This window comes from Dasypus novemcinctus, chromosome X (genome assembly GCF_030445035.2).
Source record: "Dasypus novemcinctus isolate mDasNov1 chromosome X, mDasNov1.1.hap2, whole genome shotgun sequence".
In the NCBI taxonomy this organism is placed as follows: domain Eukaryota; kingdom Metazoa; phylum Chordata; class Mammalia; order Cingulata; family Dasypodidae; genus Dasypus; species Dasypus novemcinctus.
The window spans coordinates 178,726,008-178,738,071 of NC_080704.1; the positions used below are offsets into that span (position 1 = coordinate 178,726,008).

The 12,064-nt window shown below is 59.4% G+C and overlaps 1 protein-coding gene across 4 annotated transcripts; it reads left to right on the plus strand.

The window, feature by feature from the left end:
• Window positions 1-1,675: 1,675 nt before the first annotated feature.
• Window positions 1,676-8,592, plus strand: FAM3A (FAM3 metabolism regulating signaling molecule A). 4 transcript variants are annotated; one of them, XM_004482864.5, is made up of 10 exons: window positions 1,676-1,811; window positions 2,113-2,185; window positions 3,715-3,828; window positions 5,453-5,476; window positions 5,970-6,093; window positions 6,227-6,285; window positions 6,738-6,788; window positions 7,110-7,194; window positions 7,268-7,394; window positions 7,897-8,592. In XM_004482864.5, exons 2-10 carry the CDS (start codon window positions 2,173-2,175, stop codon window positions 7,990-7,992), a joined length of 693 nt encoding a protein of 230 aa, XP_004482921.1. In that variant the 5' UTR covers window positions 1,676-1,811; window positions 2,113-2,172; the 3' UTR covers window positions 7,993-8,592. The 4 variants fall into 4 exon arrangements, with proteins under 4 accessions (XP_004482921.1, XP_058147494.1, XP_071069429.1 ...); XM_058291511.2 differs by having other exon boundaries at window positions 1,686-1,811; window positions 2,062-2,185; XM_058291512.2 differs by having other exon boundaries at window positions 1,705-1,811; window positions 2,065-2,185.
• Window positions 8,593-12,064: the final 3,472 nt, after the last annotated feature.

A 12,064-nucleotide genomic window follows, 5' to 3' on the forward strand; every position in this document is an offset into this window, starting at 1 on the left:
AAATCTCTGGTAAGAAATAGTCTACTTGTAACAGCACTTTGATACGGTGACCAAAGCCAGAAGACTTCAGTGTTTCAGTATATCCAAGTTGGCCTGTGGGGGTGAGCTGGAAAATTCCCTTAAGAGATTTTTGAAGCTAAGTACTGAGATTAGTGACTGTGTGTGTCTATTGATACTCACCTGGAGGTCTGCAATTTAAAAATGTATAATAAAGTATCAATTTTGGTTTTGGGGGGAAAAAAAACACCTCTTAGGGAGAATGAGGGAGTGGTAGAAGCTACTGGACTCTAACCTGCACTCCAGCACTTCCAGGCTCTCTGATCCTTTTCTGCGTTTTGGATTTGTCCCCAAAGGGGTTTCCATGTGTGGCATCATGGGGTCAAAGGGCACAGATGTGTCCAGGAAGACGGGGTCCGGCTGACATGGGGGCTCTCCGGGTGCAGTGGGGCCGGAGCCTGGGTTCTTGGGGCGGTGGGCAGGGCCGCCCTCCTGAGAGGAGGGGAGCTCGACCCGGGCTTTGATGGCAGGTAGCCGCCCAAGGGGGTCCCTCCTGAGGCCCAGAGGGAGATGGGCCAGACAGGGCCGGCCTGTCAGGGCAGAGGTGGGTGACGCTCGGGCAGCGGGAGGCCGCTTGGGGCGCAGGCGGGGAAAGGGGGGGCGGTGCGTGAACGCAGAACCACGTAGAACAGGAGGGCTCCGCGCCCTCTGCGGGGCCCGGGAGGCCGCCAGGTCCAGTCGTGTTTGTGGTGGCAGCCGCGGCCGCTCCCCGACGGCGGCGCCCACCCCCCACCGTCCTCTCTCCTCTGTCCTAAGGCGGGCCCCGAGGTCAGGCTGGGGCGTCCCCACGTCTGGAGAGTGAGAAGGCCCATCCGTCCCCGGTGGACAGGAGGACATGACAGGCCTGGACACTCTAGCAGCAGGAAGGACAGGCCCCCAGGGGCCAGGCGGGCGGGCTCCACCTCCTGGGGTCCCCCTCTCTGCTCATTGCACCTTGCGCCTTTCTAAAGCACACCTGCGCCACCCGGACAACAATTTCTTTTTTTATTTTATAGATGGAAAAATTTTTAAAGATACATAGATTATACAAAATATTACCTTCGAAAATGTAAGAGGCTCCTATATACCCCACTCCCCACCTTTCCCCCTCCTCCCACATTACCAAATTCGTTCATCCTCGTGGCACATTCATTGCATTTGGTGAATACATCCTGGAGCACTGCTGCACCGCATGGATTCTAGTTTACATTGTAGTTTACACTCTCCCGCAGTCCATTCAGTGGGTCATGGCAGGATATATCACGTCCAGCATCTGTCCCTGCAACATCATTCAGGACAACTCCAAGTCCCGAAAATGCCCCCACATCCCATCTCTTCTTCCCTCTCCCTGCCCTCGGCAACTCTGTGGCCCCTGTCACCAGATCAGTGCTACAGTTTCTTCCCTTGCTAGTCCCCAGAGCTCTCTAGTAGAAACCCGGAACTCCCGAGGACCCTGGGATGGCCCCAGACCCGGCCACCTCTTGCCAGGCCCGGGAGGCCGGGCCCCACGCGCTCGCACTCCAGAGGCCGCACGGCCGCCGGGCGGGGGCGGGGCGGGGGCGGGGCCCCCCGGGGTTCCTCCCCCTCGGTAGCCCCGGCGGCGCGGGCTGCGGGCCGGGGACCGGGGCGGAGGCGGAGCCAGAGGCGGCCCCTCCCCGGGGGTGGCCGGGCCGCCATTGCCAGCCGCGCCGGCGTCACCCTCGCATCCCTCGCCCGTGGCGTGGGGCGCCGGGCCCCACGCGGCTCCCGCGGCCCCCGCGTCGCCGCACGGCCAGGCAAGTCGCCGGGTGGGCCCTCCCGGGGCGGAGGGGGCGGCGGGGCCCGAGGCCGGCGCCTCCCAGGGGAGGGTCCCGCGGCCGGGAGAGCCACTCTCTCCTCCCAGGCCCCGGGCGCGATCCGGAGGCGCCGGCTTGCCGAGGCCCCTCGTGGCCAGGCTCCTCCCCGCGTCCCCCGAGGAGGCGCGCGGGTTGGTGCTGGGGCGGGAGGGATTAGCCAGGCCGAGCCCCGGCCGCTCCCCTCACCCAGCAGCCGCCCCTGGCCACACCCGAACCGGCCCATCCACTTCGGCGCCCCCAGAGCTCACCGTGCGCAGACCGTACACCTGCCCGCAGCCCCAACTCAGCGGGCGAAGTGGACATGAGGTTGGCAGGTGGGTGGCTTCCCCGGCACGGGTGGGGGGACCCAGGCTGCCTGCGGAGGGGCCCAGGAGCACCACTAGTTTGGGGTTTGCAACCCAAGGCCTCTTCAAACCCTCCTTCTGTGACCTTGAGCCAGTCCTTTCCCCTCGCAAGACTTCAGTTCGCCCAGCTGGGACATGACCGTTGGGATAGCCAATTTCTCCCAACTGGGACAATCGGCCATTGTTTGGGATCCAGAGGGTGGGGGCTGGGCCCCGAGGGAAGGGGAGGCCGAGGGGAGGGGTCTTAGAAGTGACACTGACCCAAGTCGCTGTGGGGTGGGATACCAACCTGGTGACAGCCCTGTTTGCGGCTGGAATGATTCAGATGAAGATGCCTTGCCAGGACCAGGTGGTGCGGAGGGGGAGGCGCAGAGAGCCCAACTCCAGGATTCAAGTTCAGGCGGGCTAAGCTTGTGGAGTTACAGAGTTACGGGAGCAGAGGTGACTAACAGGGAGCAGCTAGAAGGGCGCGGGGTCAAGAGAGGTCAGGGCTGGAGCTAGAAAATTGGGAGTCACTGCTACACAGAGGTTAATACGAGACCTCAAAGGAGAATGGGGGGAAAAATCATATTTTTTAAAATTAATTAATTTGTGTAAAAGTGTGTGGGTACGGAGGAGAAGGCAGCCAGGGACAGAAGCCTGAGGAAGTCCAGCCTTTAAGGGGAGGGTACAGGAGGACAAGCTAACCGAGGAGAAAAAGGAGGGTCTAGAGAAACCGGTTCGAAGAGGGTGGTGGCCTGGAAGCCAGCAGGTGGGCCGGGGCCCCCTAGAGGCCAAGGACTGAGAGACCTGACCAGCACCCCTGGGTGGGAATGCCAGGAAGGGCAGAGCTGGCCTTGGCCATAAGCTGTTTTGGTGGCGCGAGGGGGCCACGGCCTGAATGGAAAGAGTGGGAGGTGGGCCCGTGGCAAGAGCGAGTGTAAATGACCTTGGGGGGGGGTTGGGGGGGTGGGACAGGACAAGGGACGCAGGGGACTGAGGTCAAGAGCTGGATGGTGATGCAGTTTTGAAGGAGAGCTTTCTTTTTCTGTATTTCTTTTTTTGCTTTTTAAAGATGGGAGATGTTGGGAATTCAGGGAAAACAGCAAGCTAGAGAGAATGCTCAATATTATAAGAAATCTGAGGAGGGAGGCAAGTGTGGGCCCCAGCTCACAGCGAGTGGAGGGGCTAGTGTTAAAAGGAGGAAAGAAGGTAGGATGCGGGAGGCAGAGGCAAGTAGATCCGGCGTCTCAGTGGCAGGAGGTTGAGAAGCGTCCTGGGTGACGCCTGGAGCTCCTCGTGGGCAGTGAGTTCTGAAAGACCTTTCCAAACCTGCCAGAGAAAGTCGAGCTGAGAAGCCCTGGGGTTTGAACGCCCGGAGCTTGAATCTGCCCCTTTGACCTGGTGGATGATGGCAGGTGCCCACTTGCCAGCCCTGTGGTCCCTTCTCCCCAAGCAGAAGGGGAGATAGGTTCGTAAGGGGACTTGGGAGCTCACCGGCATCTCTCTCCTGCCCCCAGGCCCCCTCCGGATCCTGGCCCTCATTGTCACCGCAGGCCTCACCTGGATCGTAGTCAGCATCCTCCTGGGCGGGCCTGGCAGTGGCTTTCCACGCATCCAGCAACTCTTTGCCAGTGAGTGTGTGACTCTTTCTTGCCCTACTATAGATATCACCAAGGCAGACAACCAGGTCTGTTGGCTGAGGCCCGGGGTGGGGGGTGGCCTGGCAGGCCCCCTCTAGCTGCCATCAGTCTGTCTCCTGGTGTCAGTCACGGCCTTCCCCCTACCACCCAGTCATCCTAGCTGGGAGAGCCAGTGCCCATGCTAATTAGAATTCTGTGCCCAGTTTGAGCAGGATCAGAGCAAGGGGCAGAGGGGCTTTCCACCAGGCTCAGAGATGGGGAGGGGACTCTACCCCTTGTTATCAGTGCTCCTTCACTGATGTACTGCTTTTTCTTTTCAATTTTATCAATAAAAATTTTTCCATATTTATATATATTTACAAAAGATAAGGATTTAAAAGACATAACCACACCTAAACCGAGTAATTCCTTAATATCGTTAAATGTGCAGTGTTCAAATTTCCAATTATCTCACAAATGTCAAAAATATTTTACACAATTTTTTTATTGTGATCCAAATAAGATCCACATATGGTGATGGGTAGTCTTATATAAATGTATTCTTTAAACGGTCATAAACCAAAATCGATCTTTTTTTCCTCTTGGTATAAAATTCAGTGAATTAACACATATATTTGTGTGACCACCACCATAATCAGAATATAGTATAGTTCTATTACCCTGAAAATCTCCTTTTTGCTATCCCTTTACAGTCATATCCTCCTCTCCACCCCTAATCCCTGGCAACCACTTATCTGTTCTCCATCCCTGTAGTTTTTGCTTTTCATTCTACCATGTGAAAGAATTAGTGGGTTACCTTCATTCAGAATAATGTCTCTTTGAGAATCATTCAAGTTTGGGTATATATAATAGATTATTCTTTTCTATTGTTGAGCAATACTCTCTTGTATGGCTGTATCACCATTTACCCATTCACCCACTGAAGAATATATGAGTGGTTTAATTTCTTATAGACAATATATATTTGGGTCATGGTCGTTTTCTTTTTTAATCCAACCTGACAGTCTCTGTCTCTTAATTGGTGTATTTAGACCATTTATGTTTAATGAATTAGGTCTACCATTTTATTTTTTAACAGTTTTTAATATTCCATTATAATTAACTTACAGTGCTTTTGAGTATATCTCTTTGAACAGTACTTTTTTTTTTACTGGTTGCTCTAGGGATTACCAAATATATACTGAACTTTTCACAATCTATTTAGAATCCATATTTTACCATTCCAGTACCCATGCTGTTTAGAATTCTGTGTCCAGTTAGAGTTAATAGAGTGAAAATGAGGAGCAGGGGGACTGGGGGTGGTGCCCTGGTTTCTTGCTTCAGGCTTTCTGCCGGGCCCTGAGAGGGGGACAGGGAGCCACACGTTGCTATCAGTGGCTCTTCACCTGAGCGCTGTGTGCAATTCTAACTTACCATTTCCCTGAAGCAGGGAGATATTCATCTTAACGTCGTTTAGAATTAACCAGGGACCGTGCCAAGGTCAGCCTAGCTTCGCCTCTGGCCCCTGAGCCTGACTAACCCTTCGGCCTTCCCCTCCACGGAGTAAGGCCAGGCTGCCCTGCTGCGGGCCCCGGAAGACCTTCGTCCTAACTGAAACAATTCTCTGTACCCACAGGCCCCGAGAACTCAGTGACTGCAGGTAAGGCTCCTGGCACCTCCCTGCTTCTCCCTGTGCCCACCCCACACACTGCCGTGGTGACACCTCTACCCCCAGGCCCCCTGCATTTCCAGCCATCCCAGCCACCTGCTCAGGAACTCACTGAGGAGGAGCCTCGTCACCCCACCCCTCCCGAAACCGCGAGAGCAGCCTCCCCCGCAGCGCTCCCCGGTCCACCTGCCCAGCCTCCCCAGCACAGGCTGCGTCCCCTCAGGGGTTCCTCCTTGCTGAGGATCGCCCTGGCCCATCCCCCTGTCCTTCCTCCGCTCCCACCAGTAGCCAGAAGAGCCTTCTCGGGGTCCCTGTCACTTCACGCCAAGGCCAGCCCCTCGCTATGGCTTGAGCCGGGTCCTCGCCCCGCCTCGCCCTCTGCTCTGGGTTTCCTGTCGCCCCCTGTGGGAGGGTCCTGACCTGCTCGCAGGGCTTGCAGAGCCCCCAGGGCGGGCTGTGGGTCACAGCTGCTGTCTGTGCCCAGAGCCACGGGCCAAGAAGTACAAGTGCGGGCTGCCCCAGCCGTGTCCCGAGGAGCACCTGGCCTTCCGCATGGTCAGCGGGGCTGCCAACGTGATCGGGCCCAAGATCTGCCTCGAGGACAAGATGTGAGAGCCTTGGGAATGGAAAGCAAGGAGAGGGAGCGGGGCTGGGCGGCCGAGTCTGCGAAGGCTGCGGGTGGTGGCCAGGGAGAGCAGGGGACGGGCGCGCCACGGGGACGGCCTCCTTTCTGTCTCTCAGGCTCATGAGCAGCGTCAAGGACAACGTGGGCCGCGGGCTGAACATCGCCCTGGTGAATGGTGGGTCAGAGCTCTGGAAAGAGAGGGAAGTGGGGCGCTGTGCCGGGACCTGCCACCCTCTCCCCCCCAGGAGGCTTCTGGGTATTGGCCCTGGCCTCCGCTCCCCTCTGGGAACAGCCAGGGAGGCCTGGGATGGGGTCTGTGTGAACTGCAGATGCCTCAGGAGAAGCGATTCGATGAGCAAAAATGTGGTAGGCGGAAAGCACTAGAAGGCAGGGGGGCTGGAGGGGGCTTCACGAAGAGCATCTGGACGGCCTCAAATGCCAGGCAGAGGCTCCGTGGCTTTGGATGGGCAGCATCTGTTAGAACAAGGGGCATGGTGGGCATGAAAATGGGGCAAGTCTGAGAAGCTTCCGGAGGGGCTGCACCCAGGGGCTGCCTGGCAGCTGAAGCGGCAGAGCCACGGTGCCACCGGGGGCTGGCCCAGCAAGATGCCCCCCTCCCTCCCCCAGGAGTCAGCGGTGAGCTCATCGAGGCCAAGGCCTTTGACATGTGGGCGGGAGGTGAGTGACGGCCTCGGACACTCTGCTTTGTGACTGTGCAGCCAGGTGGCTGGGCATTTCTCTCTGGAACGCCGTCTGTCTCATGCGGTGGCGGGGGGCGTCTCGGCCTGTCCGAGGGGTGGGGAAAGGCCAGGAGGGGGCTTGCCCTTGAGATTGGCGGTGGCCGTGGGGCAGCCCTGGCTTCCCGTGCCCGCTCGGCCCCTGCTCTCCCTCAGCAGGGCAGGGCCGAGCCCTCCTCCAGTTGCCTTTTGTTTGGACCGCAGGGGTTAGGGGGTGTCTAGGGCTCCCCGTTCCATGGGGCCCTGTCGTCCCCGCCCCCAGATGTCAACGATCTGCTGAAGTTCATCCGGCCGCTGCACGAGGGCACCTTGGTGTTCGTGGCCTCCTACGACGACCCGGCTACCAAGTGAGTGCCACCCGAGGCCGGCCCGCCCTCGCCCGCCACGGCCACGGCTCACGCCTCTCCCCCCTCGCGGCAGGCTGAACGAGGAGACCCGGAAGCTGTTCGGCGAGCTGGGCAGCCGCAATGCCAAGGAGCTGGCCTTCCGGGACAGCTGGGTGTTCGTGGGGGCTAAGGGCGTGCAGGACAAGAGCCCTTTTGAGCAGGTACGAGGGGAAGGCCTGCCCCCTCCCCTCCCGCCTTCCAGCCGCCCCCCCAGCCCGGTCCCCTTTGAGACCCCCTCTGCTCGCTCTGCTTAGCCTCCCTTAGCAGGGCCCTGAGCCGGGGCCTCCTTGGAGGGGCCCTGGGCTGACAGGCAGGGGGGCCTGGCCCATCACCCCCACCCTGGGTGGCCCCGGGCCGTCTGCATGGGGACGCTGACCTTCCCTGGGCCTGTGTGCCTGTCACCCCGAAAGGCCTTTAACTGTCACCGCTTGCACGTGGACCAGGTGGACGACTCAGACCCCTCCCTCCCTCCCAGCGTCCCTAACCCCGCCGCCCCGTTCTCCCCACCAGCCCCGGCTGCCCCACACTGCCCCCGCTCCTCCCGCAAGGCCCTGCGGGCCAGGCGAGGGGGGACACACGGGCGCCCCTGCCCTCCCCTGCCTGGGGCGGGCCCGCGGGAGGGGAAATAAGCCAGGCCGCCTGGCCCCGCCCCGCCCCGCACAGCACGTGAAGAACAGCAAGCACACCAATAAGTACGAAGGCTGGCCCGAGGCGCTGGAGATGGAGGGCTGCATCCCGCGAAGGACCATGGCCAGCTAGCGGGCGGCCGAGCCGGACGAGCGGGCATGGGAGGCGCCGGCCCCGGGGACGCAGGCCGGGCGGCGCGGGCCGGGGGCCTCGGCGCCCACCCCCGGCCAAGCGGCCCTCTCGCGGCGGCACGCGGGGGCTCCGAGGTGGACTGGAGCAGGGGGCCTCGAGGTGGCGGGGGCTGCAGGGACCGGCCCGGGTGCCCAGTGTTCTCCACTGCCCCAAGCTGCTCCCCAGGGTCAGCCCCAGCCTGCCCTTTGCCTCTCCGTGGGACAGGTTTCTGCCCCGTGGGCCGCCACCTCCTGCCTGATTCACCGGTGGCTGAGGCACCCTCAGGGCTCGCCCCTCCTGCCGTGCCGGGAGGGTGGTGCTGCTTCACCTGCTCACCGGCCCCCACGCCGCCCACTGCCCCGTGGGGCAGCCCTCTTCCGGGGGGGCCTGCTTCCGGGGAGTCGCACCTGGCCGCCACATCCACAGCGCCAGGCTGGCAGGGGCAGCGAGGCACCTGGCACCTGATCACAGTCCCCTAGCGTGGCGGGTGGCAGCTCCTGCCGTTGGTCAGGGGCCCGCTTTCTAGATGCCCTTTTAATAAATCAATGGACCCAAATGGGACAGAGCGCATTCACGGGTGGCATTGTCGGGGGAGTGGAGGGGGGGAGGGAAAGCACCCCGAAGCTCAAGCCGCCCTGCCCCCAAAGCCTTAGTGGACGGCCTTCATCTCCGGGGCTCCTGCCGACAGACCCCACTGGCTGGATGTCACTCCCCATGGGACAAAGTAGCCCCTCCGCTGGCACGCTGGCACCTTGTGGTTCTGCCCTGCGAGGCCGCAGGAAGTACCTCCTCCCTCGCTGCCAGCCCAGGCTTGTGGGGGAAGAGCTTACAATGCCAGGGGGCCTGGGCAAATGGATCTAGTGGGGTGTTAAGGATTTGGCCTCATTCAGCACCCACTGGTGGGACCAAAGGCTTAGGAGTGAGAGCCAGCGAGAACCGATCAGGAGTCTGGCTGGATCGTCACACACAGGGCCAAAGGAGGGAAAAGGCTAATTGGGCTTCCCGGGGCAGGGGGGGGTGGGGACAGGTTTGAGGAGCCCTTGAGTTTGGGAGGAGCCACATCAATTCGAGGCGCCAGTCACACATCCTCGAGGTGGCCAAGGCAGGGGGCGATGGGCTCTCAAGTCCTCTGGGTTTCAGAGCCTCGGACTTGCGGGTGTTTGTGGGTACAGGGCCGTGCGGCATGAGGAGAAAGCCTCGAGAGAGAAAAGCACCCAAGGAGCAGGCAGAAGACAGGTTAGAGGCACGGGGCTGGCCGAGGAGGAGATTCCCACCGGAGGAAGCGAGGGGTGATGCCAGCGCTTTCGAAACGTCGAGAAAGAGAAGTGAGGAAGGGCCCGGAAGCGCTGGTCCAGGCGATGGCTGTTACAGACGCTGACGCTGCCCCGGTGCTGGCACGGGCCAGCCCTTCACACGTCTTCATTTTGTGAACTTCTTTTTAAGGGAAAAACCAAACGTTCTCTACAGAAGCAGAGAACGCCAGAGCACCCCGTCCGGGCTGCCTCAGAGGTCCACCTCACCTGCGGCCACTGTGGTTTGAGCTGCACCCCAACCCTCACCCAGCCCGGGCTTCTTTCTGCTGTCAGATCTTCAGTTACGCACGGGCCGCCCACATAGTCCTCACAACCGCCCCAGGAAGTAGGTACACTCATTATTTCCTCCGGACAGGCGAACTCAGGAGAGTTCCAGGGGGAACTCCACCAGGCTCATGGCCCACCCCACAGGAAACCGAGCGTCACGGAAGGTCCGTGCTGCCAGGCTGGCCTTATACCCTGCCGCCCTTCTGGAACAACCGCTGCCGTTTCCGGAACTTCCCCATTTCACTCAGTTCCCTTACTCCCCAAACGTTAGAAGCTACAGAGGGGGACTGAGCCAGACGGCCCCGGGGGGGCCTCCCAGAGTTCCATCTACCAGACTATCCTGGCCAAAAACACCCACCCTGGACAGACAGCCTGCTGTTTGTCCACCTCCATCTCCATTAGAGGGCTATGTGGAGTGGGTATCTGTCAGGTATGGCTGCCCTCCTGTCCCCTTTCGGTGGTTGCCCGACTAGAATCCCCAAACTACATTTCCCAGCATCCCTTGTCATTAAGGTATGGCCGTGTGACATCTGCCAGGCACATTTGAAAGGGGAAAAGGAGGTGGGGTCGGGCTTCGGGTGCTGCTGCTGGTGAACGTGGCCGGGAAGGTGCTTGGCTTTTCCGCAGCAGCAGTAGTAAAGGTCCTGGGGTGCAGTCGCGAACCTCAAGAGAGTCAAGAGGCAGAGCAGGGGCCATCCCTTCTTTTCTTTTTCATTTTTTGGCACAGACTGTAGCTGGGGTGCTGTGTGCTTGGAGCCAGCTGATGGGGGGGATGCAAGCAGCTCCCTTGGCAAGTCAATTCTATGGTGTTTTTCTGGGAGTTATTCCCGGAAGCTAAGCCTAGGGCCCGGTCTTCCGACAGTTTTCTAAGCACCCAATTCCCTGTAATAAGTCCTTCTCTGCAGAAACTAGCTCCTAACTATATCAAATCAGCACTAAGGGGCAGGAGCCTCACAATAAGCCGAGGGCCTGAGCAGAGTGCCTTAGTCATTCTCAAACGGCTGCCCAGCCCTGTCCCCACCCTCAGACTGGCCCCCTAGCTCCTCAGATATCTGGGCCTTCCACAGGGGTTGCCAAAGTCACATGAAGATGGGAGTGCCAGGCCGGCACAGGCCAGGAAGCCGGCAGCGGGGTGGAGCACAGCTTGCCTGCCTTTGCAAAGCCAACGTATAGCTTTGCATGTCCTGCAGTCCTCCTTTGCCAGGGTGCCACGCTTTCCCCAAGCCTACCACCTCTTGGGAGTCAGGACAAGGTCAGTTACAAGTGTCAGAAAGCCCAACTCTGACTGGCATAAGCAAAACCAAAGGAGGGGGAGGGTACTGTTTCCTGGAACGGACCAGAAAGCTCAGGCCTCGTTCTAACTTCCAACCCTGCCCGTGGGATGTGGGCTTTTTCCATCTCGCGGCTCGGCTTTGCCTTGTATTGGCTTCACTTTCAAACTCGCTGTCTTCCCCCAGGTAGGGAGGACTGAGAACAGAGGTGTCAGTTCAGCAAGGCCAACAAAAAAGAGAGCTTCCACTCCCACCCCACCCCACCCCCCAAGAGTTCCAGCCCAGGCCCCTAGACTAACTCGCATCGGTCCAGATTGGATTATGAATTTATCCTTGCATCCATCCTCATGGCTCTGATTGGCTGGACCCGGGCATGTGCCCTCCCCAGGGGCCAGGGCTGGGATCATCCCCATGCAAACCATATGTCCAGGGAGTGGAGGATGGATGGTTTCCCCAAGGAAAACTGATCCTGGGCAGGCAAAAATGACAGCTGTCACTATAAATACCACATGCCTCCTATCATTATGCTTGCACAGCAGATACCCATGATCTCCCTGGAGGCTGATGCTGAGAGAGCAGGACCCCGTGACATAATACAGTGGCAGGTCTCCCAGCTGAGTCCTAAAGTACATTTAGGTTGTTTTGGTTCCCGCTATCATTTGTTCCATCTGTTCTCTCTGTCCAGATGACTTCTCGTTTGAAACCAGACAGCTGGCTTAATTTGCAGCGCCCTTCCGGGGAAACACGAATGCCCTAAACTAACTACAAACATCCCCTCGCTTTTAATCTAGCCGTTCCCTTTTCCTCCAGAGGTCACGTCAGACCTCCCGCCAGCTTTGCAGGGCAGGCTGAAGTGATTGACAGTCCTGGGGAGCAGTCTTCTGACTGTGCATTGGCTCGCCTTGAGCCCTGGCACAAGGCAACTGGAATTGGTCACTCCCAGGGGGCTGGGGCCCGCTGAGCCCCACGGACTTCAGGAGGCTGACTCCACAACGTGAGCGGTTTGAATAAGAAAGCTCAGCTTTCCTCCACGAAGGACCCCTCTCTTCGGATTTCCTCCCCCGGCCACATGGTTTGTCTCGCGGGCACAGGCACTGCCACTGACCCATCCTCCTGCTCCCCTGGCCCGATTTACCCCTCCTCCAAGCGCCACCCCCACTGCCATTTTCCAAACTGCAGTCT